Source organism: Lissotriton helveticus, chromosome 2_1 (assembly GCF_964261635.1).
Source record: "Lissotriton helveticus chromosome 2_1, aLisHel1.1, whole genome shotgun sequence".
Classification (NCBI taxonomy): Eukaryota; Metazoa; Chordata; class Amphibia; order Caudata; family Salamandridae; genus Lissotriton; species Lissotriton helveticus.
In genome coordinates, this window is record NC_136059.1 from 1,097,908,928 (window position 1) to 1,097,935,818 (window position 26,891).

The following is a 26,891-nucleotide window of genomic DNA, read 5'->3' on the forward strand; positions in this document are numbered from 1 at the left end:
TAACACTGCCTAGTGTACTTCCAAGAGTGAGAAAATATATATGTACTCTTTGTGCCAGATCCGCTCTTTAACTGTGAGAGGAATGAGATTTGCTAACCCTGTTTCCCGCGCCTTGATGGGTGCATTCCCCGGGGAAGGTGTACTTACTGGCAGGCTTGTTGCCACCACCCGCCCCTTGGGTGAGACCCCAGCTCAAGCCTTGGATGGATCGGCCTCCCCAGTTGTTGCCGTGGTCTTGGGTGCTGTGTGGGGTGCCCCCTTGTTTAACTAGCTGTCTTTTGCTGTGCCGGGGTCTTTCGGCCCGCTTTCTAAGGATACCGGACACAATTTGCTTGCCACCTCCCCAGGGTTTGTGTTGCCTTGAATAGGTGATGGGTGACCCATAGTCCCGCCCCCGAATCCTTGGCCCTACCAGGGGTTTATGCCTGGCTAGCCCATTGGAAGACAACCTGGGGCAAATGAGTTTCCTGGCCGTGGCCATAACCACCAAGGCATAAAGGCAATTGGTGCGGTAATAGTTGCCCCAGGACAGATTGCCCCCATGTACCCAGCCCTCCTTGGTATGGCGCTCCTCCCCATAGTGCCACCTGGCTGGTTTGGAGAAGTTGTTAGGCTCATTGCCCCAACTTACCCTACGAGGTGGAATTCATAACACCCACTTCTGTGCCATGGTAAGCAATCCCTCTGTAATTGTCCCAGGGCCCAGCTGCTGCCCATGCACCCCTGACTATGCCCCTGCCCCTGTGCTTTGCACTTGTCTTTCACCATAATTTGAGCCTGGGTTGTCTTCTCACTCCATGTCAGACCCATTGGGTACTGCTGTGCTGGCTACAGGCCCCTCCTGGTGGTCATTACTGCTGGCTTCACTGTTGTTCCCAAAGTTCTTACTTTCTTCCTTTAGGAGGGCGGATGGTGACTCATGTCCTTTGTGCTTGGCTTGTTGGGCATTTGCTGTACTGACCCTTGCCCCTGTCTGTCAACAGGCCGTCTTCCCTATGTGGAAACCACTTGGCTGCCTCAGCACCACCCTTCCTGAAAGCGGATGCTGTTCTGGCTACAGGCCCCTTCCTAGTGGGTTTTGGGAGATGACTTGTATCTTTGCAAGTGTCCTCTGGCTGTACATCCTAGTTGAGCCTCTGCTTCTTGCCCAGTTCCTCCATTAGGGAATGCAGTTATTTTTCACTGACTCACTCCTTACCCCGGCTGGCCACTAGCACGTGCTCTCTGTCGAGCAGGGCCTGGAGGTCCTAATCCAGTTCGGGCTGGCGTTCTCTCGAGCCTCCGGAGGTGTGCGCCACCTCCCTCATGCTGATCCTGCCTCGTTCTCAGCAGCCTCATCATGGAAGCGGGCAAACTTCTGTTTCTCTCACACCACTCTGTCAGGTCCGCTGCCCTTTGCCAAAGCTGTTTGCCACTCACTGCCGCTTGACTTGTTTCAGGTGTTCGTCCCTCCACTATGGCACCCATGAGCCACAATGTAGTCACACAATTAGGCCGGCGCAGGTGCTGGTTCCTGCCCCGCCTGTCCGCCGCCCCTTTCAAGGTGCCTCTCGTGGGCCCGGCATTGTAGTTTGCCGCTATCTTTGTTTGATTACAATCAGTGAACCTGTGGTGTGCTCTGGAGTTATTTTGGTGCAGGGAGTGGGGAGAGAGGTGATCTCACCACTGCCCTCAGTCACCCACTGATAATGTTAATCCTGCGGCGATGCCCGCTGCCCAGGGTCGGCTGGTGGTAACTTGCAGTCAGCTGATGAGTGATTCCTACTTCATCAAAAACAAACCATTACGAGAGGGTCCAAGGGATATAGAGTTTAAAGACCCGTACCTGGTTATTATCCCCAGCTCCTTATACATATACAACACAAGAACACAGGGGGTCTACCAGCCTAATTTTGTAGCTGAGCTGCCAATCTGAATTGCCAAAATCTCGGAGTGTTTAAATCACCTGAAGGCAGCCTATTTTAAACAAAGGTGAACACTATGTTCACCTACTTTATGCAGGTTTGTGGCTGGAACCGGCCAACGACTCTGCTTTCTCACCATGTGGAGAAGACCTCAGAGTCAAGAGAAGCTCATGCTTAATGACCTCATAGTTCCCCACACCTGAGCGGTGTCCTCCGCAAGTACTCCCAAGTTGGCACTCTACAAAGTCTGGGTACTTCTTCAGTCCATGGTGCCATGCAAGCAGGTAAGCGTGGAGAGGTCAGCAAGGTTTCAATCATCAAAAGTGGAGAGGCCAACTGTGTTGAGGGTCCTGTGCCCTTGCTTATGACCTCTCTATCTGCCATGCCGTGGCTTTTGCATTTGGCAGTTTGAAGCACACGTGTCAAACACCAGCATGCATTTTTGCGGGCTTCTCCTCCCGCTTCTGTTGGCCCTCCACCTTTGTTAGGCATTCTTCACAGGCCCCAATTTGGACCAGCTTTTGCTTCCTGGCCCATGACCAGTAGTAAGCAGCACTCAACAACAGCAGAAAATTCACCTATTGATGCTACACAAAAACCTACATATTAATAATTAAAACCCAACTCTAACCTTCTAATGTGCTTGGCTAAATTGTGGTACCATGTTATCCGAATTTGCTTGATAAAAAATTTGAAGTTCATAGTTAGGATGTTGACGATTGCCGCCAGTGTGCTTGGTTGTTGCATTTTTGGCATGGTACATACCACTGTATAGACATGAAGGGGTAGAGGTCAGCATGGTAAATAGCCCTACAGACCTATATTTCCATATGGGCAAACATGACTCCACTCAATTGCTTAGTTGGCTCATTGCTCTGTTTGGCGAAAAATATTAATGGCTGATCACTTCCACACCTCACTCATGTGACAGTAAAGTCCTGCCCCGTCATTTTCCAGAATCTGCCGTCTCATGCCCACTATAATTTTCTCTCCCAGTACCGTGACTATGTGCCACTCCCTCTGACTTTTCCACCTGTAATGCTGCACCATCTTGTTTCTATCCCCCCACCTCATTGAGGCATTCTGCTTCTCCGCCCTTTCCCTGCTCCCCTCACTGCTTTCTACTGCATCTGAATCACAGACATTTTGATGGAGAGTCCATAGATTGCCCATACCGCTGATGGGTAGAGCACCTGCAATTGCAAAAATCAGTGCAGAATTTCAAGTCAGGAACCTTTTGGCAGGAATAAAGAGTCTGTAAGTTCCAAATACCAATATCCTCTGTTGACTTCTGGGCTTACCCTTGCGTCCCCAATTCCAGACCAACCATGTGTTTGGACTAGACTGTTTTAAGCCATGGGGATGTATGTTTCTATCACTTCTGCTAGGGGCATCTTGCTTCTCTTAATAAGAAAATTATATATTCATGTTGCTACACAGCTTCCATCTCTAAGCCCTTATTATGAGTGGCCTCCTCATTCTGATGGTGTCGCCAGCCACAATTATGAGATACCTGGGGATACTGCATGTCTGCACCGGGACATTCTGGCTTGTGCAAGCAGCAAAAATCTCCTGGTGAAAGTCAATAGCAAACTGTGGAATTACTGGAGCAGTCTATCCACAATTACCAATTTCTCCAGTAATTCCTCATTTATTAGTAGACCCTGAGTGTCCAAATCATAATGGGCTGGATTTTCCCTGCCCTGGAATTACTGGTGCACACTGAATTGATAACTTCAGGGTTGTGAATTACTGGCCTATTCTGTGGTCGCTAGGAATGATGTCCCTATTCTAAATTCCACCTCGAACCCTATTTCAGATGATTCGTCTTTTGAGAAAAAAATGACTCTTGACCAATGCCTGAGTTTGTCCAAGTTTTGTCTTCCCTCCCCTCTCTAATGTTTAGATTAGTAGCCCTCTGATATGGGCGCCGTTTTGATGCCCAACATTCTCCATCATGTCTCTTTCCTACCATTTCCTGTTGTCAAAATCCAAAGTGCTCCATGTAGTTCAGAAAAATAAATCAAACCACAAAGCTAGGAAGAGTTTCTACATTTTTAATAAAAACTGATTTGCGTCCGCTTTCCTGCGCGTTATTTTCCTAATCTGGGGCTCAGGTGCAGCAACCATTTATAAGGGTAATGCTGCATGCAGTGATCTGATTATGCCGAAGCACTCCAGAGGGCGCAGCGAGTAGAAACACCGAGGCATAAATTATCTTTTTGGACACAACTCAACACTGACTCCAGTCACAGCCCGTGGTCAGAGGCTGACGGAAGCTGGCGTGAGTCAATCAGCTTAGAGGGCTGCAAAGGCAAGAGAGAGGCAACTCAAAGGGCAGAGACGTGGAAACATTTTGTGAATCCAGTTACCATGTTTAATTACTTGGCCAACGCTACAGCCATTCCATTCATCCATAGAACATTACCATGGCAGCCGTCGCTGCCCACGCGCTCTCCCCTCTCTAATATTATAAGCACCGTGGCCCTGCACCAAAATCCTCAAATTACAATGGGAGGACCATAAGCGGATAATACAAATCAAACTGGTGTCAGCTGTGTCCCCGCTTCCTCCCCCGGCTCGCGCGAGGCTCCTCAGCACCGTGGCGCAGCAGCTGGTGGATATGCAAATGAGAGACACCGCTGCTGGCGCCCTCGGAGCACAGTCCACCTGTGTAGGCGGTGGGTGATCAGAACGGGGCCCTTTGTGTCTGAAAATGTGCACCTTTTGCCTTGCCCCCCCATTTTCACATGGACGCTCCCATGCGAAGACGGTGCATTGGGGGTCACTGACCTCGTCCATCGTCCAAGGCTCACTGGGACATCCGTTATGGGATTGAGGGGGGGAGGTCTCTAAATTGATTGGTAGAAAAGTAGAAAAGTCCTCCTTGGAACGAAAAGCAGCTGCGATCCAGCACTGCGATGGGAGGAAGATGCCAGGTTATTGCCAAGCAACACACACAGTAGACAGTGGTGGGCAGTAGACAGTGGTGGCACGGTGCCCACCATCCAGTGCGTGCAGCTCTGAAGTCGGCGTATTTCATCACTGAACAATTAGGGCCCGAATTTAAACACCACGAAGTTTATGGTATGGGTCTCTTCTAAATTAAATTTAAAAGGCAAAGACATATGTATTTCAAGGGGAAATGCCTGGAAAAAGAAACATCGACGCGTGCATTGTGCTTGTAAGTATCTCCAATGGTGTTCAAGAAATAAAAGACAGGGTTCCCAAATCACACAAACAGGCACACGCGCACACACGTACATGCACGTACACACACACATAGAAGAAAATAAGATGGAGCTTCGGGTGTAGTGAGTTGAAAGCTTATCTGTATGTCCTTGGCATAACCGTCTCCCCATATTACAAAATCTATCAAGAACCATCATTTTTATTACACAATAACTACATATTGCTAAATAAAGTTTGTGAGAGACGTTATTTAAATCTGTAATGCAGACATCAGGAATTCTATGCCAAGGCACGTTAGATAAAAAAAAAGTGTTTGAGTCGCATGTAGCTAGTCGGGCGAATTATAAACTTTTTCTACCTTTAATGTATGAGCACACTGACAAAACAGTCTGAAACATGAATGCCGCGTGGCTTAATTTGCCCACTTCTAAAGCAGAGGGCCTGATTTCTGAGCAGTCAATGGTCGGATACAACCGCTTCTTTACGACAAAGGAAACATATTACTTCTTTTAGAACTAATGGATACAATTATTCCAGAACATGGAGAAGTGTTCTCGGTGTCAGCTTGCAATGAGATCGTGATGCAGTAATCACATTAATTACTTGATGCTGGCAGTGGGGCAGCACACGACACCCACGTTATTTACCACAGGTGTTGTTTTTACTGACTCACGCGCGTCGCTCTAACAATTACAATGCCATACTCTCCTGACTTCAACATGAAAATGTGCATGTACGTCAATGAAAATCCTTGTTAGCTGTCAAGTTGACACAAAGACAATGATGGCTGCTACTTGCCTGAATAGTGAACGCCACGGGTTCGCTCTGAAGTCTCCCATTGATCAGGAAGCCCTGATTACTCCCATCAGTGGCAACAAAGGTGAACCTGTCAATCTGACCATCTCCTCCGCCATGTCTGTAGGCAATGTCCAGGTCGTCCACATCTTGCTGGGTGAATTGGTGTCGCAGTAGCGAGTGCCCTCTGTGGTGAAGTTGGCCGTACTGCGGGAGCTGTGCCAGGAGGAAGGTCAGGTTCTGCGGAGGGGTGTCTGGGTCTGAGAGTTGCAGGAGCTGGGGAGAGATGAGGGCCATGGCGCCTTCCGTTAACCTTAAGCCCATGTTCCTGGACACCGCGGGTAAGGCTCGGTCAGCAGTCTCCAGGGTGATTTTGAAGGTCCCGTGCTTGGTGCGCAGTCCATTGCTCACAAGAAATCTGACAAAGAGAGGCAAGGCATCCTTCAGCATGTGTTCTTGTTTCACCATCTACAGAAATGAAACGATAATACACACCTTTACTCAAGGGGATGACCTTGTGGTGTATCTCAAACAAGCAAAGACTAACTGGCTCATTCCCTTGGTTTATACTTACTTAGTCATCAGATTGTCATTATAAGACTGATCTCCTGGTTCATTTATTTAACAATGAAGTTTTGTTTTACTTCAGTTTACATACGTTGTTCATTATCTGTCCTGGATACTGCTTTGGTTAAGTTTGCGAGAGTCCCCCAAACTTTCCACCTTTTAGGGTTTTTGGTTTTGGAGTTGTAATCTGCTTTTTTGTGAAATAAATACTATCTGACTTAGCCTAAACCAAATGTAAGAAAATTATAAATTTATCAAAAGGGGAATAATTAATATGGATACTAACAAGTGAAGATCCTGGAAGGGAGTAACTAAAATTATATAATTTTCAATACACAAGAGTCAAATGTAAGATTAACATTTTATTAAAAATCGTGTACTCTATAAATAACAATGGATTGCACTTCAATTTGGATGCAGCTATAGAAATGTATCATGCTATTTACCTGTAATAGCAGGTTGCCATTTTCTGTTTACATTTCCAGATAGCTGACACTGATGCTTCTGATCGGGGAAGCCAGACAGCAAGAGGAATAAGCTGAGATCTGGTAGAAGAATGTGAACTACAAAGGCCATCACAAATACTCGTATTTAATTTGCTGAGGCTATGTTTAGAAGAGTGGTTTGTTTTTGGGCAGTTGTCTGGCTGGACCCTCATATCGCCATAGCACAGTGGGCAGGCTGGGCTATTGGCAATGTTACTTTTAGCAAAAAGTGCTCCGTCTATGTGAAGAGAAGCACTTTAAAAATCCTGATTTTGACAGATGCTTAAATAGGGTTGGTGTGCCAGCAGCTGGGGTGGCATCCATTAACTCTAGTGACAGTTCAGTTCTTTATGGAATGTCATACAACAAATGTGCATCCATCTCCAATTGTTATTTATGCTGCAGAGAAGGAAAGCAGGTCAGTGAGTATGACCTGGCTGCACTTTCAATGTTATTGTGTTAATGTACAAGAAAGTGCTTGATAACTTATTTTTACAAACTTACTCAGTGATATACATCATGCACATCCTATTAATTTGATGACCAGAAATATTGGGGCACAGTGTGAGGAAATCATCACCAACTTACATGTTATCTGCCAGAAAAGAAGATCCATTCATGCTATGCAAAGTACGAGAGGGGAATACTTGTAGCACACAAAACTATTTTAATGTCTAAATGCAACTACATTACTGATGACCAATACAAGTAATCAGAAATGCAGAAGATACTACCACCTCTGCTTTGGTCTCACTTTGTAATCAATTCTTGGATGAAGGGGTGGTGCCACAGTCATTCTCTTCCTAAAAATCCCAAAGCTGATCCTTTCTACCTTCCAACTGCCACCCTATCTCCCTGTTGCCATTCTTGTCTAAAATCTCAGAAAACTTAAAACTGCTTGCCCAGGTTGTTCCTCTACCACCGTTCATATCTTCTTTTCAGATCCTTACCTGAAATGTTCAGGGATTGGCTCGTAGTCCCACTTATTTTTCAAATATATGTTTCTCTATTTGCTTAACATATCCACTCACAGGGTTTCATTTTCTTCACATAGGTAGATGAAACTAGATGGCAATACTTCTGCTACACAACAAATCTTAAAACGTCTTTCTGCATTTCCCAGGAGTGTAGTTTCAAGGAGGGTGTTTGGGGTGTTACAGCCCCCTAAAAATGTATTATTTAGTAAATAGTTGGGTACAGGAGCTTTCAAACGGGTATGGTAATGTGTCTGTCAGATTTCACCTGGGATTTCTAAATACTCACTCAAACAAAAACATGCAGCAACTCTTTTGTTTTTGAAGGTGTTAAAACAAGGGTAGTTTACAAAATACTGTGTTTTAAGTGCCCCTCACAATCCGCACTCCTTTCTCTTTCCCTTTCCATTGGCCCTTAAGCTCCCCTCATGCGCTGCTTCTCTTATAATATTTAACATTATACCCCAGCGTGATTGTCAGAAAATCTGAAGCTCTCACCACCCAATTCTTATTGACCTGGCCATTCCTACAAAGACGCATTCCAAATGTATTGGTTACACTCTGATATAATGGAGGTTTTCGTTCTTGGGGGCCATGGGGACCACTGGACAGATGAATAGTGAAACATTACAGTCAGCAGCAACATTTTGCATCTTGGGCTTTGTATTCATTTCTGATCTTTCACTTGGAACCCACGTGAATAAAGTTATAGCTACGTGTTTTTTCTCTTATTTTTAATATATTTCGCAATTTCAGATATTATTGTACTTCACCTACCGAAACTTCAGTTTGTAGTACAGTATGTAGTTTAGGTCCAGCATTTAGGACCCTGGAATGAAAACATCTATGGGGGCAGGACCTCTATTAGACAGTCCTCACTCACCTCTATTTTCAATTGGATGATTTAGTCAATATCTCAGTGTTTAAGAGTTTCTTAAAATGCAAAAAGGGATCACGTTCAAACTGTTCCATGGTTTTGAGCCTTGAATGCCTAGAGATCTTGTCTCCCTGCTTTTGCCTCTTTGAGGTGTGTTGAGCTGTGTGGTGTCACTAATCCTATGTGTTTTTAAATAGATCAAGGCACTAATTAGCGCTCACACTCACCGTGCGCACAGCTGATTTCTAGCTGGTCGCGCCCCTCTTTGCTCTCTGCCAGCAGCCGCCATCACCAGCGGCGTGCGCGCAGACTCCGCCCCCTTTTTAGGCCACGCCCCATTCCTCTTTCTACAAATGGGCATGCATAGAACGCGCAGCGGACGAGCGCAGCGGGAGCGCCGTTTGCGCGCCGAAGGCGCACCTAAGGCAAGCCCGTCTGCGCCCGTCCGCGCCAAGACCGCGCCAGGCGCAGGAACCCCTGTCCAAATTTCTCCAACCATTAGGTACGCTCCCAACGTCCTCCTCAAACTCCAAGGTAGATCTGACTGCCCCTGTAAGCTTGATCTTGTTAATGTATTCGGCTCCACCAGCTGTAACAAGTGTCGTTGGACTCTTAACTTCGCCTCCAAACAGCCAACCTCCCCCAACAGTCCGCACTTTACAGGCGGTCTGGTAAATGCTAGGTCAGTGTGCAAACATAGTCAGGACATCCACGACCTTATCATTGACCATGACCTAGACTGTCTCTTTATCACCGAGACCTGGCTTACTGAAGACAGTAACCCAGACATAGCCATTGCCCTTCCCCCTGGGTACTCCTTTCACAGACAGGACAGACAGATAGGGAGAGGAGGAGGCGTTGCATTCATCCTGAGGAACTCCTTTAGCTGCCACACCTTCTGCCTCGACCCTCTCACGGATACAGAGGGGCTAGGTTTCTCCATTAAACTTAATCAAACCCTTTCCTTCTCCGGGGGTTTGATCTACCGCCCTCCCAGCAATGCCGCGAAGTTCCTTGACTCCCTTCACGAAGCCCTCGGACACTTCTTACTTCGCTACCCCCATTTCACCCTTTTGGGTGACTTCAACCTACATCTCGAAAAATCTTCCGACCCCCTTACCAGAAATTTTCTGCAGACACTAGATATCTTTAATCTGCAACAATCCGTCAAATTGCCTACCCACTCTTTTGGTCACACTTTGGACGGCGTCTGTTCCAATTTCCCGTCCATCACCACCTCGTCCCCCATCCCCCAAATTTGGACTGACCACTGTTTGATCCCCTTCCACATTTCAATCGTTCCTCCGCCTACCTGCATAAAACGCACTCGCCAACCCATTCACCCTATTAATTGGAAAATTGTCGAGAAAAGTTTTAGTTCCCATCCTTTCTCTCCTACCTCTACCCCTTCTTTCTCTGGTAACATCGATACCGATGCAGTATGTCTTAACAACTGGCTCTCGCATGAAATCTCAAAACGATGCCCTCCGAATAACAAAGGCAATACCCTAAAAAAATTGAAAATTAAAGCCCCCTGGTACACGCCTGATCTAACAGCCGTTCACCTACTCTGCAGAAAAGCTGAACGCAAATGGCGTAGATCTTACGACATTGATGATCGTAATTACTACATCCTACAGAGGAAAAATTATCTTTTAGCAATCAAATCAGCAAAAAGAACATACTATGTAAAAGCCATTAAAGAGGCCAGCCAAAAACAAAAAACCCTCTTTTCCATAGTAAAATCTTTCACCAAACCAAAAGCTCTTCAACCAGAAATCCCCCCTTCCCAAGAGCTGTGTGACAGGATTTCTGACTACTTTGATGACAAAATCTCCTCCATCCTTAAAAACTTCCCCCCTCCCCCCCCTGTGTACTCATCTTTGGATCTAAATCAACCTCGCCCAATCGCTAACAGTCTCGACCACTTTGCCCCGGTGACCTTGACTCAGACCAGAGAAGCGATTCTTTCATGCAAATCTGGCTCCCCCTCTGACCCGTGTCCTCCCAAGATTCTTCATATCATCATTGACGAAGTCAATCCTGTCATTAATGAAATAGTCAACCTCTCCCTCAAAACTGGCTCTGTTCCCCTCTCCTGGAAAAAAGGGGTGGTTAAACCTCTCATGAAGAAGGCAAACAAACCCCCCTCTGACCTAACTAACCTCCGTCCCATCACCTTACTACCTGCACTAGGCAAAATAACTGAACAATTAGTCCACAAGGAGCTCAAGTCCTTTCTTGACACTCACAACCTCCTTCACCCTCAACAATCCGGTTTCCGGTCTAAACATTCCACCGAAACCGCCCTGATCGAGCTGACCGATACCATCAAAATCCTCCAAGATCAAAGGAAGAAGGCCATCCTGATCCTTCTCGACCTCACGGCAGCATTCGATACCATTTCCCACTCCATTCTGCTTAACAGACTCAAGGACATCGGCGTTACAAACTCGGCCCTAGCCTGGATTTGTTCCTTCCTCTGCGACAGGGCTCAAACTGTCACACTGGGTCCCTTTCATTCAAAAGTAAAAATGGTCTCTTGTGGAGTGCCTCAGGGCTCCATTCTAAGTCCCCTCCTTTTTAATATATATCTCATCCCCCTGCTTACCCTCATAGAATCGTTCGGCATAACCGTTACGTCTTATGCCGACGATACCCAGCTTGTCATCCCTATCGATGACAATTCAAACAGGGCCGAACTCAACCTTAAGCACTGTCTCACAGCGGTCTTTCAATGGATGGACGCTAACCATCTCCGCTGCAACTCGAATAAAACCGAGATCCTGCCCATTGGTAAGAACGCTTCTTTTTGTCCCGCCCTGTGGTGGCCTGATAATTCCGCTGCGCCACCTCAGACAGTTTCATCAGCCAGAAACCTCGGAGTTATTTTTGATTCCGATCTCTCTTTCGACACCCACGCCACGACCGTAGCAGGTAAATGCTTCGGCATCATAAAGTCCCTGAGAAAGTTCTTTGACTTCCTCCCGCTCGACTCCAGAAAGACCATCGCGGTAGCCCTCATACTCTCGCGAGTGGACTACTGTAACGGCCTCCTGGCAGGGACTAAAAAGTCCACCCGATTGAAACTTCAAAGTGTCTTACACACTGCTGCGCGCCTTGTCCTTAAACTCCCACGCAAATCCTCAATCTCCTCTGCTCTTAAATCCCTACACTGGCTCCCCTTGCATAAAAGAATACTCTTTAAAATTCTCATTGTAGCTTTCCGAGCCTTCAACAAATCCGGTCCAGCATATTTGTCAAGCCGCTTTCCCCACTACACACCGGGCCGCTCTCTCAGATCCTCGCAAGAAAATCTCATGGCCCCCTTCAAATTCAATCTGAAGTCTAAAGGCGGAAAAACACTTAGTTCTCTGGCTATTAGAGCCTGGAACAGCATGCCAAGGCATCTCAGACTTCAGACGCTTGAAATGCCGTTTAGGAAACAACTCAAAACGTGGATTTTTAATCTCTCGGATGACTGGACCAAAGCAGCCATTTAACTCCCCACTACCTTCTTTGTGATTTGGTCATTGGTTTATTAGCGCCATGATGCTCCCTCCGGAGCGAACGTTTGCGCTCTATAAATACCTATCCAAAATCCAAAATCCAAATCCAATCCTATATATATTTTTTAAATATCTTTAGGTCTCGCTGCGAAAAGCGCGCGAAAGCGCGCTCTCGCTGAGAGCCTATAACTGTCGGTTCAGCCGACTTAAGCGGACAAGGACTGGAGACAGGAGCTGGCCACGCGCACCACGCGCAGCATTGAAACAGCATGGCAGAGTCGGATTACGACGCGCGCCTTCGGATTTGGTCACGCGCGTGAGCTTCTTAAATTTCGTGAGCTTCTTAAGTTTCGGTTTCACCTCGGAGACCCGGTGTGAAGAGGAGCAGGGCAGCGGGGAGTTGGGGCCGAGCGTCGGTGCCCGCGGAGGAACCACGACGAGCAGCAACGGAGGCGGCGGAAGCGCTGGAGGAAGGGGTAATGCTTGTTGTTTCCATGACTCTGCCCTTGTGATCAAGTGTCCTTGTTAAAATATGCAGGTGTGCCGAAGCCTCAGTCAATGTCGCCTAATGATCGGCAGGCTCAATGGTTTTCATATTTCCATTAGTGCTGTAAACTGGCGATCCTGCTGGATACCGAGCAGGGGTACCAAGCTCCCAACTTCTTTCCTGATGCTTTCAGTCCCGCATGTCTATTTCAGTCACTCTCTCCTCGGTAATGGCATGCTTACCACTCCTGATGAAAAGCACCCTTATGTGTTTGCCACAGCTTGTTATACTTGCGGCGCCTCCTGTGTCAGATCGGGTTACCCTGGCACAGACGGAGGCCTGTCCCCGGGCACTCTGGCACAGCCCCTCACAGCTCTTTGGGCGGCATGCACACCGTGTGCAGAAAGCGGGGAGTTGGAGGCATGTGTCCGGTATGAGTTCCGACTAGACGCTGCTCAGGGAACCAGCTAGTACAAGCTTGCATGGGCAGGCCACCCTGGCACAGAACAGGAGTCTGCACTGATGCTGCGGGGCGTGTGCACGACGGTGTGTTAGTGCACACATCCGTCCGCCTAGGAAGAGTGAGAGAGGCGCTAGACAAAGGAGCAGGCCCCCTTAAAGATGTGTGCGGTGATCGGTACCACCTGTGAGGTAATGGAACACAGGGTTACAGGTGGTGGCGGGAGTCGCACAGACCAGGAGCGTCTGTGTGTAGAGCCTGTGTTTGTACTCTGCAGACGTGCAGTAAAGTGCCTTCCGAGTTTTTAAGGCTATGGGGGAGGATTAGCATGTGATAAATTTCGCAATCAACCGCGGTATTTACAGTCACAAGAATGGGGTCCTCCATCGGGGTGCGTGCAAGGGATGGAAGGCACAGGACCACGAGTACTACACCTAGTGCGGATCCCCGCGCACAGCAGTGTGTTGTGCTCCTGCACGGGTCACGCACTGTACCTACCAAAACATTACACACCAACATTTCACACACCACACAACACCACACAACAGTGGCTCCCGGCCCTCTGGTGTCCTAACTCCTCACCCCTGGCCTTGTGACCCTCTCCCTAACTACACCCAGCGCGGATCCCCTCACACACAACTGAGGCTCCCGGCCCTCTGGTGTCCTAACACCTCACCCCCGCCCCCCACCTCCCTACTACACCAGGCACAAATCCACGCAACCAGCAGTGTGTTTGTGATGCTGCTCAGGTCACGCAGCAATCACTCAGTACCTACCAACACTTCACACAACAGAGGCTCCCGGACATCTGGTGTCCTAATACCTCACCCCTGCCCTCGTGACTACCCCCTACACCCAGTGGGGATCCCCGCGCACAGCAGTGTGTTGTGCTCCTGCTCGGGTCACGCGGTGTACCTAACAGCTCATCACACACCAACACTTCACACACCACACAACCAAGGCTCCCGGTCCTCTGGCGTCCTAAAGCCTCACCCCTGCCCTTGTGACCCCCTGCCCTCTCTTGGGGTATGCGCCGGTCTTGTTAAGATTAGTGGATGCATTAGTCCACTGCGGACTTTTAACGCTGTCGATACCTCGCCTGGTCAAGCCACGCGGTCCCCAGACAGTATAAACTCAAACACCGAATCAACTGATTGAGGGTCACGAGCCCCTGCGGTGTGCCGTATTTTGTCATCAAATTCTCAAGGAGCATTAATCCCCTGCCAATGGGGATGATATTAAAACCCTGTGAATTGCGAGGAGGCGCAGGGCGGAAGCAGCATTCTGACCGGGATGCCTGAACACAAACAGCACAAATTGTGAGGTACGGCAAGAAAGTCATGCAGTGCCAAGAGGCTGATAGTCAGCGCTGCTGCAACAGCATACCAAAGCTATCACACTACGAAGTGTACACTTCGAGGTAATTCGTTTACACTTTCATTTAAAAAAAAAACCACACAGGAACTTAGTTTTGGTCTGTTATATAATAGTCAGTAAAAACAGTTTCCGTTTCTGTATGTGCTTTTACCTCCCTAAGAGCATACTCTCAGCCTCTTTCAGATTAAATGCCATCGGGACGAAATTGAGATGGTTTTAGTGCCCGACATCTTTTTCTTCGCTTGTGTCTAGTTTGGTTATCCGAGTGCACTTTAATGTGTTTGTGTTTGCGCGCTTCACCTCCCAAAAAGCGTACTCTCAGCCTTTTTCAGTTAAAATGTCTCCGGGATGAAATTGAGGTGTTTTTATTGCATGCTTTTATTTTGACTCTTGCGTCTAATTGGGTTATCTGAGTACACTTCAATGTGTTTGTATGTGCGCGCATCTGCATTTGCAAGAGTTTATCCTAATGACAATGCCTTTTATTTACTTGTTTAAAAAAACAGCACGTTAATAAAAAGCATTGTAGTCTACAATGCCAATAGCTCAAACCCTAGTAAATGCGAGACCTATTGCATTGCAAATGCTTGTTTTTTATTGGCATTTATATATATTTCAATATTACCGTCAAGTCATTTACACATCCATGAGAAAAGGAACATATGGCACAATAATTGTACATGAGAAGCAACTTGTTACAATAATTATAACTGTGGAAGCCTGATCACTTCTATATATTTTTAACTCCAGGTTTTAGCAAGTTTCTCTAAAATAACATCTTCTTCCAGGTTCCGGGCCTCATTAATAGAAACAATTTTTTAAAAAAGGACGCGAGAGAGAAGGAAGTTCCCTCTCCATGATATACTTGTCAATGGGGTGTAGTCTACAATACCCACCCCAGCTGTCCATAGTTCTAAAAAACCAAATGTGTCACGTATCGATTAGTACATTATGGTATGAGAGAAATGAACAGCCATATAATACCAACAAAAAAAAACAGAAAAAGAAGGGTGTCAACACAAGAGCAAAAACATTCACTCTGCGTCGCCATAAAATGCACAACAAACTACAACTTGCAACAAACTACCAGTGGTCTTTAGTAGAAGCAACTGCGTATATTAATGGGCCAATGCTGCCTGTGGGATGGGGGGGGGGGGCGTGTAAGGGGGAGTGAGGGGGGCTGATCCCACATCTAAACCCATTTCGATGTTCCACCCGGGTGCCCATCCACACCTCCTCCACCCCATATGAGTCTCAATCTACGTGGTCAATCTTCATCCAACACTCCGTGGAAAAGGTGCAGGTGTGTGCGGCCCCTACAAGTCGCCAGAGTCCATCGATTGTGTATCCGAGGATCGTGCAGGCACGTGTTGTGTTTCCCATGCCTTCACTATGTCAGCCCAGAATTCCGCTAGCAGTCTACATCGTTTCGTGATTCTATATTCTTTAATCATAGCCCTCTCCTCAGCTTGCGCCCAACAAGCTACATTGTCTTTCCAGTTGATCACTAAGGGAACCTGCTTTGCTTTCCACTTAAGAGCTATTCTTCTCCTAGCCAGGAGCAATGCCAAATCCACAAATCTGAGCCCCAGCTGTTTGGATTTGGGTCTTGGGACTAAACTTAGGAGACAGGTCTCTGGGGTGCATGCCAGGATCTGGGACATTACCTCAGAGATCATGTCTACCACCTTGGTCCAATAAGCTGTAAGTCCCGGGCAGGACCAGGCCATATGGTCAAAGTCTGCATCCCTCTGTGAACATCTGACACAGGCCTGTTTAACCCCCTCCATATACCACGTTCAGCCGATGTGGGGTAAGATAAGCTCTGTGGAGTACATTAAACTGTAGGAATTTAAAAGGCACATTTCTAGACACCTTTTTAGGGCCCCTCAGAACCTTCTTCCATTCCTTTTCCGTCAATTGCCTATTCAGCGTGCCTTCCCACCTCTCCCGTAGGTGAGGCAATGGGTGGGCCGTCATCTCCATTATCGCCTGATAGAGCCACTTTCCTAAGTGTCCGGCTGAGCCCAGTGTCACCATTGCCTGTAGGGGAGCATGAGTATCCGGTTCTACCACTCTATTCCCCCAAGTGTCAATGAGTGGCCTCCGTATCTTATGGTAATTCAACAATTGTCCCGGTGGCAGCTCGTGATACTCCAGGAATTCATCGAGTGGCAGCAGTTCCCCCTCTATATAACAGTTCCAACCGTCTGCACTCCTGCGTCTTTCCAGCCTGTTAGCTGTCGCCACGTGAGGGGAGGGCCCCTTCCTGCCTGTGGGAGTCCTACCAAGGGAATTCTAGGCGAGTAGAGCGATGCCTCTTTGGACCGTGCCGCACACCTGTCCCAACATGACACTGCTACAGAAAGTAACACCCCCATTTGCTTGATCTTCTGGCGATGATCAAGCATTCTAGGAAGCAATACTGCTGGCGATGAACCAGGAGGCAAAGCTAAGATATCCAGTCCTCTCCCATCGAGCCACCGAGCGAGCCGTTGCAGTTGGGCTGCCAAGTAATAAGCCTCAAAATCTGAGGCCCCTAATCCACCACTCGCCAGCGGGAGTCTCAAGTTCTGTAGAGACACTCTGTTTCAGCCACCATCCCACACCAAGTCCCTCAATATCTCATCCAGTGTCTTGAACCAGGTCTTAGGTATTATCACTGGTAAGTAGGGATGTATGACGTTACAACGCATACTTTTACAACGCCTACCTTTACATCGCAACTTTTACAACGCATACCATCACAACGCATAATGCTTTTAGGCGCTGGATAGTGAATAGTTAAATTTACTATTCCAACTCCAGTCCCCGGGGATAGTAGGGAAGGTTATTGGATAGTAAATTAACCTATTCCCTATCCTAGAGTGCCCCCCAGAGCAATGCGTTGTAATAATTTGCGTGGTAAAAATTGCGTTGTAATGGTAGTTTGTTGTAAAAGTTTCCTTGTAAAGGTTGTTTCCCGTAAGTAGACGAAATAATAAAGAAGACGGGGTAACACCACCATCTTGGATAGTGACACTCTAGCCATTATGGTAATTTGAGAGTGCGCCAAAATGCCACATTCGAGCGAAGCCCCCTTAATGAGCCTCCAAGGTTCCCCTCCAACATATCCTCCTGAGTGTGATTAAGCTGAATACCCAGGTACTTAAAGGAAACCAGTGCCCATCGCAGGACCGGCAGAGGATCTGAGGTCTCGGTAGGGCAGGGTGTAGGGGAACACATGGGTCTTCCTCTTCCTGATTTCGTCCATTTTGACCGGTGATTCCAGTGAGTTACTAATGTCTCACTCTAATCCCGGCAACCCCAATTCTTTTGAGATACGCTATATTACGCCTCTTTGAATAGCTCCCGGCTGCTCATAAAGCTTCTCGTAGTATTTGCGGAATGCCCCATTAATAGCCCTGGGAGAACAAAGTATTTGCCCTGTTACCTTGGTTACACTAGAAATCGGCACACCTCTACTTTCTGGTCTAATCAGCCATGCCAACAGCCTACCGGCCCTACCCCCTTCCTTGTGCTGCCTTGCCTGATAGTGTTTGAGGTTCAGCACCCGTAGCTTGTCCCAGGTGGAATTGTAAAGACTCTGTACCTCCGCCAATTTATCCTGCACTGTAAGTCCGCTAGCCATTTTCCTGTCCAAGTCCTGAATTTGAGTTTCTAATGCCCCCAATTCCTTCGTAATCTCTCGGCGGAGTCCCACCACCTGCCCCTAACATTGTGCCCTGGTTACTACCTTAAATGCATCCCATTCCACTAATGGGATACTGGCGGTACCCTGATTCTCCGCAAAATAAGTTTTCAGGGCAACAGTAAGAATCTGCCAAAAACATAATCTTCTATCACAGCGGAATCTAATCTCCACAACGAAATTAGGGCCCTCTTGGGGGTAGGGGCAACTCTCATAAGCAGTGGACTGTGATCAGATATGGCCCTGCCCAAATATTCAGTGTTAGAATTGGGGGTCTCTGGTTGGCACAGGTAGGTACTTGTGACAAGCAGGGACCCTCTCCTCTAGTCAGGGCAAGGGAATTACTCTCTCAAAATAACCCCTGCTCACCCTCTAGGCGGCGTGGCGTGAGCAGTCAAGGCTTATCTCAGAGGCGATGTAAGTTAAGCAGTTGTGACCACAGTAACCCAGTGACAACACTACAAATGGACACCACACAGGTCTTATATAAAAAAATAAGTATACTTTATGTAGAGTTACCAAGACCAATAAACGACAAAAAGTATCCACAGTACTATCAAATTTCAAGAGTTCTGGTTAAAACGGTGTAAATCAAAGTTCTCTGCGAGTCCGTAGCCTTGTCCGGCTACAGGGTGCTGAAAGAACATAGAGTCTAGCAAATCCAGCGGACCGCGGCGGTCCGGGCCCACTCAAATGTCGACAGACTCAAACACAGTACCTTTCCCTTGGGGCGGCCGGCACGGATGTGCAAGCTGGTTCCGGTGATCGTCGCGGTGCAGGAAAAGAAAGCGTTGCAGGTCACGGTGTCCCTTCCGTTGCGGTGCAGGCTACGGCTCGTTTACGGTGTCCGTGAGCTCAGCGCTTGCGGTGTTCAGGGCGGACGTTGCTCGTTGCGGTGTTTCCAGCTTTACGGTGCGGCGTTCGAGCCGCAGTTCGGGAGCTGGCGTCGGTCAGTCCGGACAGCGGTGCGAGTTGGGCGGTGCGTTGCGAAGTGTGCGAGGCGGTGCTCAACTCCGGTGCGGTCACGGGACTCGAAGTCAGCAGCACTGACCGCGTTGGTCAGACTAATTCGATTTGGTGTAGCGAGGCGTTGCACGTTGCGGTGTCATTCCAGTCACGGTGCAGGCTATGGCTTGTTGACGGCGTCGAGATGAAGTCGGTGAGCACAGAGCTTGCGTTGTTCGAGGCCTTCTGTAGCAATAGGTTTCTATCACGAAAGTGGAGCAATCTGGCCACCACCGGTCGTGGCGGTCTCCTCGGTGCCGGCAGTCCGGCAGGTACTTGTTGGGCTCTTTCCAAAGTGTAGAATTGCATGAGGCCCTCTGGTGCCACCACCACTCTGAGCCAGATTTCCAGGTACGTGACCATGTCCTGCCCCTCCACACCTTCCAGCAGGTCCAGTACCCTCACATTTTTTCTGCGGTTTCGCCCTTCTGCGTCTTCCGCTCTCCATTCCAAGATCCCAATGCTACCAGAAAGTTCATCGACCTTCGCAGCCAGAACCTGCTGTGCAGGGGCAAGCACTTCCAGGGTCCTGGTGCAACGTTGCCTTGGTGTCAGCAATGGCTTCTAAAATCTTGGCAGTTGTTGGTGCACATGTACATCCAGTAGTTCCCCTCCATTGTCTTTAGGTGCCGATTCCGCTACACTATCATCCTGTTCCAGCGGGGTCCCACCAGCTTCCCTCTAGGCTTCCCCTTGGCTAGCGTGGATAAGGTCTGGGCCCACAGAGCGAATACGCACTGTTCCGAATGTGCCATAGGTTGCCTCCAGCACTTCCGCATCGAGCCCCTTCGAGCCCCTTCTACAGGGATGCTCTGCTCACTGCTCCTCAAACCTGGTGTGTTGCCAAAGTGTTAAGCACCACTATTATCCAATGCCAGCCGGCTCGGGAGGGAACAGGGGATGCCCGGGGAACCACTCCGGAACAATCCTGCAGCCCCCAACACGCCGCTGCCCCACTCAGATAAACAGGCAACCAGCGATCGATCTCAACGGTGGTGTGCCGCCTCAACACAAGCCAAAGCAACACAGTGTTCTGCCACGTACATCAGCGGACCCCCCTCGGTTCGTCCATGGAGATCACGGGATGATGGAACCAGGTCCGCCCCTCAGTGAGCAGCAGAATGCGGCGGTAAGACGCCAGAGCGTTCCAGCCGCTACGGGACGCCACTAAACAGGATCGGAGCACCTCCCAACAATGTGGCACAGGTAACCAGGAACGGGTCGTTGTCTCCGCACTCCTAGGCCCAGCCAACAGCCCCACTGCCACTGGACCGATCACAGCCACAGTCCACTCTGCCTTCAGTAAGCCACTTGCAGTCTGTCGAGGTCCAGTGGGGAGGAGCAGAACATCACAGTCTTGCGCCTGGATGCTGCTCTCTCCCTGCCGCTAGCGTCTCACAGCCCCCCTTCTCCCATCCACGTGGCAGCCTTTCAACTAATGGGGAGATAGGGAACTTCAGTCCCACTCGCTTTTCTCTGGGCTCAGCCACCTTCACCAGGGGGAAGCCTCCTGCAGTGTGTGCAATTCAGGGCACAGCGCGACCCAGGCAGTCCTCCCACACTCACATCTCAGGCTTCCGGCGTGCTGCCTGGTCCCGTTCAGTCCGCCCAGCTCCTCGGATGCGGGCACGTCCCCATTTTTCCTCAGGCTCAGCTGCTGCCAGCTCCAGCCACGTAGCTATTCGGGGCCGGGGTGGGATCTCGGCTCCCCCGACAGTGCTCCCGGCACCTCCGCACACCTTCCTGCTCCTGCAGTTCCGTCGGGGCTGTGCCACTCCACGAAACCCAGCTCGCCGTTCTAATCGTGGGCTGCCATCTTGTTGCGACCGTGTCTCGGTAGCTCAATCAGATTGGAGTCCCCGGAGCGCTCCTCAGCTCAGTACAGGTACCCCTGCTTTCCCCTGGGTCCCTGGCAGGTCGGATCCCCGAAAGAGCGCTCCTGGCACGGGCGGAGTCAGCGATATACAGGAGAATTTAACCGGCTGGCGCGAGGCTCATTGCTCATGCGTGCGCCATCGTTGGCTCCGTAGCCACCCCCCCTCTTGTCGAGCAATCCTATGTCATGAAGCTGACTGTGTATTCCTGGTTGGGGTGGAGTGTAGGCGGGGAGAAGATTTTGCATGCACCCAGGATTTATTTTCGATATGCTGTATGTACCTTACAAAACACTTCAAACTTAATGCTTTCTTCTCCTGTCTTCCAGAGAAGTGCCTTCATTGCTTCCTTTATATGGTCACATTTATGCTCAGTCAAGCTGTTTGATTCTGTTATTGTAGCAAGTTTTTGTTATAGTCCAGTATACACCACATTACAGGACTGCAGGTTTTTATGAACACATCAAAATGTCCATCATGTACACAGTACAATGCTCAGGTCAGGTTCATTGGATTTCTACACAATCTGGCTATCAGTGATTCCAGGGGAAACATGTAGTGAGGGAGCTCTCTTATTTAACATTATAAATCTATCCACAGTGCATTTCATGGCAAACCCTCTTGTTGGGACTTGGATTTAAAGCACTAGCATCTTTGATTTTCTCCTGTACTAACAGATCAGTATTTGGAAGAAGAACACTTCACTGGAGGCCTGTGAGGACAGCAGACTGACCACTGTTTGGTGGTAACAGGGTCCTCCTTGAATCATCGTGCTCAGGTCAGCAGAACTCCGGAGACGGCAGTTGAGTTCTGCAAAGCTCAACTTATTATGCGGTGTGTAGCAGTGTACCTGAGTTGCCATGGGGCCTATTACAAGCAAAGAAACGGGGTCGCCTCACTAGTGTGCCATCTCAGTCTGTCAGCTTCTCCCGACACCTCTCTACCTCCTTTGACAGAGTTTGCATCTGCCATATCAAAACTCACTACCCCTCTCATACACACAACTATTGTATTTCAACTCCTTTCACTGCATTTCTTCAAGTTAAATCCATAGCCCTAAAAAGCATTACCAAAGCCAATAGGTTTGGCCTTTGTAAAGTGAAAAACACAAAGACATATGCAGTCGCCCGACACTCAACTGCTGACTTCAGATAGGCACGTCCCTCATTCTGCATTAAATCAGGCATAGGCCTCACTCTGCGCTCACACAAGCACGCATTTTGACCTATAGACCACATACCAAGCATTCACAAAAGACAATGCCATACCTCCATTCACACAGGCACATCCCTCACAATGCACTCACAAAACATGGTGGCTCTCCTGCACTCACATACGCACACTGCTCACACACAGGTACACAGCTCAATGGGAAAACAGCATTTCAGATTTGGTACAGGTGTAAGGCATGAAACTGAGGTGTATGAGTGCCGGTTTGAATCATGCATAGCAAAATGTCCATACACAAAATCGGTACAAACCGAGGCAGGAGTGCATGCTTCCATCACGCCCACAGAACACATTCAGATCTGGTCAAAAACAATGCAAGCTTCACTCACATGCACAGAGCATGGGCAGCACTTGCAGCAGCCGTCCAAGCCTTTGCATAAACAAACACACATACAATGTGTAGCATTTGGCAGCAGTGTAAGTTTCCCTCACACACAGCACAGGTACTAGGTATTCCTCAGCAGTGCAAGCTAAGATGCACTCACATATAAAACAGTTAGCACACTGGCAGCAGCATCTAAACTTATTTCAGGCACAGAATATCCAGAGAAAAGTATAGAGGTGGGTGAGCTAATGAAGTGTCGATCTAAATGCTAGGCTCTGGTTCAGCTCAATATCCTGTTGAGCTCTGAAGCCCAAAATGAGCTTTGAGGTGGCATTAAACTATGATGCCAAGCAGGATTGTGAAAGTGATACCAGTCCAGTGGCTGAAATACACAGTGTGATACTAGAAAATCATAAGATCAGTCCCGGCTTGACCACTTGACCAAATTTTGTGATCCTAGACAATTAATTAATTGTATTGTGCCTCCTACCTTTTCATTATTGCACTAAAAAAAACCTTGTAATACGCTAGGAGGTGTGCCGTACAAAAATCTCTTTTGTTTGACTTAATAGACTATAATGTTACATTGTGTAAAATAGGATATATCCCACAGATAGGGTGCACATGACAACTCACATGCCTCCTAACACACTATTGGTATTGTCTGAGTAGAGAGCATGAATGTTCCTAAGTTCATGTTTCAAAAACATTTACTAAACGCCTCTCAATGCAGTGATATTATCTGCTGTAGTAAGGTGAAACACTTGGAAAAGAAATATACTTTTGGGAATTTTGAAGACACTTTATCATATTTCTACATACCAATTGTAGCACAATTTCCATGCGAAATGTTGCCATGTCTCAGTTCATGCCTGAACTCTTAAGAGGCATGATGGGCTTTTAGAGCCAAGACAGATCCTTAACTCTCCCTTTTGATTGTGTTGACCCATCCACCTCTTCTCCAGTACTGTGTATAACAGTTACTCAAGTTTACCCTCTCAGTATCTCACTTTTGGGAGCAACAATACGTTCTCCAAGATTCTGGCCAGTTTCCAGGGGTCTCAGAAGAATAATTATTCCTACTTCTGGTTTTAATAAGGAAGTATTGCTCATAAGCAAACCCAAGAAGTTTTTTAAAGTTCACTGTGCATTGTTTTGCATAAACGAAACAATGCTCAAATCATTCATATTCCCAGTTCCACCAGTGTGTCCTAATTATGGGGCCTATTAAGATGGTGGACGGACCTGCGTCCGTCCGCCACCCCCGAGGTGGAGGGACCGTCCGCAGGGGCAGCGGCGGTCCCTCCGGTGCAATTAGGATGTGACTGCCACCTTGGTGGAGTGGGAATAGTAATTTTTCCTCCCTATGCTATCCAACGCTTTCCTTACTGTTGCACTTTCTGGAGTGGGAATAGTAATTTTCCCCCCTACGCTATCCAACGTTTTCCCTACTGTTGCTCCCTCTGGAGTTGGAATAGTAATTTTTACTCTTACGCTATCCAACGCTTTCCCTAATGTTGCACCCTCTGGAGTTTGAATAGTAATTTTTACCCTTACGCTATCCAATATTATTTATATTTATTTATGTATTTAATATGTTACATAATGTTGTATTTAATTAATTTGAATAATAGTGAAAGTATATTCAATTGTTTTTATTTATTAAATATAATTATTTATTATTATTTATGTTATTATTTTATGAGTGTTGATGTATTTTTAATTTATAGTATTAGTTAATATTTTTTAATTAATAAAAAATATTTATATATTATTATTAATTAATGAATATATTTTACATATTGTATGTTTAATTTTAATTAAATGTTTAATATTAAATATGTATTATTTAATCATTTTAAACATTATAACATATTTTTAAATAAGTTTAAATTATATATAAGTATTATTAACTTATTTTAACGTTTAAAAAAAGATATATATTTTTTTAATTACGATATATTTAACATCGATAATTTAGTTTCGATATTTTTGTACTTACCATGTTGTAGATACGGTGTCGATATACTTGCCTTCGATATTCCAGCGCCGATATTTTGTCTGTCGATATTCTGACTCTCGATATTCTGTCATAGATCCCAAACATGACAGCTTTTGGGTATGCAACAGATATGCACATCAGTCTATCACCCACAAACTGATGATCTGGTTAAATGTTGTAGCAAACCACTAAAGCCTTACTCTATAAAACAGTACAGAAACATAGGAAAGGCTGGGACAAGAAGTTACCATTAGTGTTACATGCCATAAGATGTTACCCCCCAATTGTCCACCCAGTTCTCCCCCTTTGAACTCATCTTTAAGAGACAACCTCAGTCTTTACTGATATGGCAGTGAAGCACTAGGAGGAACAAGAAAATGAGGAGTAGAATATTCCTGCGAATGCAATGTCTCTCAAAACCACTTTAAGTCAACTCAGGAAGAACTTTAGACATAATTTAAATGTTGCTCAAACTAGATTAAACAAAAACCTCTGTGACCGAAATGCCAAACCAAGAGTGTTTGCTTTGGAGATAATATTTTGGTGCTTTTGCCTTCTATGGACAACCAATTGTTGGCTAAATGACAAGGGCTGTATCAAATTAGAGAACGAGTAAAGCAAGTGACTTATAATACATAATAAACTCAACATAGGAACTCTAACCAGATAAATTATGTCAATCTGCTAGAAAATTGGAAAAACATTGGACATGATTCCAGATCTGTCATTAACTTCCTAACTAGTAACAGATACATCTCCGGATAGAACTAATGACCACCAACATCCCTCTTTTGACATCAATACTTATCTGTGAGAATGTACTTAAAATGTTTTTTTTAAAAATTTAAAATCCCTACCATGTTTCATTATACAAAATACAAACATTCTTTTAAGAAAATAGAAGCCGACACTTACTATCAAGGTAAAAATGTAATACAAAAAAGGGGCGACCATATAAATTAATTTAGCTATTTCATATACTCAATTATGGGCTCCCAGATCTGTACACCCAGTTTTCGTCTTCATACGCCCTTAAGGGAATATAACCTGTATTCCAGATTGTAAACAGCATAAAATCTGGCTCTCCACATCTCGATAGTAGGAGCATCCTCCTGTAACCACACTGAAGCAGTACATAACCTTGCCACCGCTGTGGCTACAAAGATTAAATAACAAAACATATGAACCACCTGACCCTCCTTACGCCTGTCGCCCAAGCGTGAGTGGGCACTAGTAATTAGCTCCAGTGATGTAATCTCGGCGAATACGACACCAACGACGCATGCGGAGCCGTATGATGACGCCTATCAATGCGCAGGGGTATTGCAGATGAAAGCTTTCCGGATCCAGTCTGATGCCTGGGGATATTCTAAGGTAAGGAATCTATCACTAACTTGTCACTTTCAGATTCCAACACCTAATAACATTACTTCTGGTGAAATATTGATTCCTACCCCAGTAATCTCAGTCAAAAACCCTTCAATGTGTCTCACCAATTGTGCTAGAGTAAGTGCACAAATAAAATATATGTACAATGTCAGCCTGCTCCACCCCACAGCGAAAGCATTTCCCATCGTTCGACCCACCCCATTTTAACATTTTTGCAGTGGTGTGATATAAATTAAATATCGTCTTATATTGTTGTGCTTTTAGCTTGGCTCATACCAAGATTCTTTTTGCTATATCAATATACTGCTCCATAAAAAACCCTTGCTGTCCCAAAAGACTGCTCCATTTAAGATTTTGAGCAGTCAGGTCGTCCGGGTGTGTATCCAACAAACAGTTATAAAATATACCAATCTTATCTACACGTCTTATAGCCTCAACCAGGAGATTAGGTTTTACCACTCTCTGCTTCTGACTTCTATATAAAAAGTCCAGGATCTGCAGATATTTAAAAAAATCGGTTTTAGATAGTAAAACATGTTCAGCCAGGAATACAAAAGAGGAGAGGCCTTTATCATTGTAAAAATCACCTATTTGTCTTATTCCCTTGGATCTACATCTATCAGTTATCAAATCCCAAAAGACAGAGGGTAACAGTGTTGAAGCAGCCCCGGGTGTATAAAAACATATCCCATGGATCTGAAGGCTTCTCTGCACTGCCTTCCAGACCTTAAAAGCCGCTCACATTACC

General features: G+C 46.8%; 1 protein-coding gene across 1 annotated transcript in view; it reads right to left on the bottom strand.

Annotated features, from left to right (window-relative positions):
* The window catches only part of FREM1 (FRAS1 related extracellular matrix 1), a 792,938-nt gene that overhangs the window by 158,690 nt on the left and 607,357 nt on the right, over nucleotides 1-26,891 (bottom strand). The window contains exon 26 of the mRNA XM_078675906.1: nucleotides 5,895-6,309. Within this exon, the coding sequence (XP_078532032.1) occupies nucleotides 5,895-6,309 (415 nt within the window). The remainder of the gene's footprint in view (nucleotides 1-5,894; nucleotides 6,310-26,891) is intronic.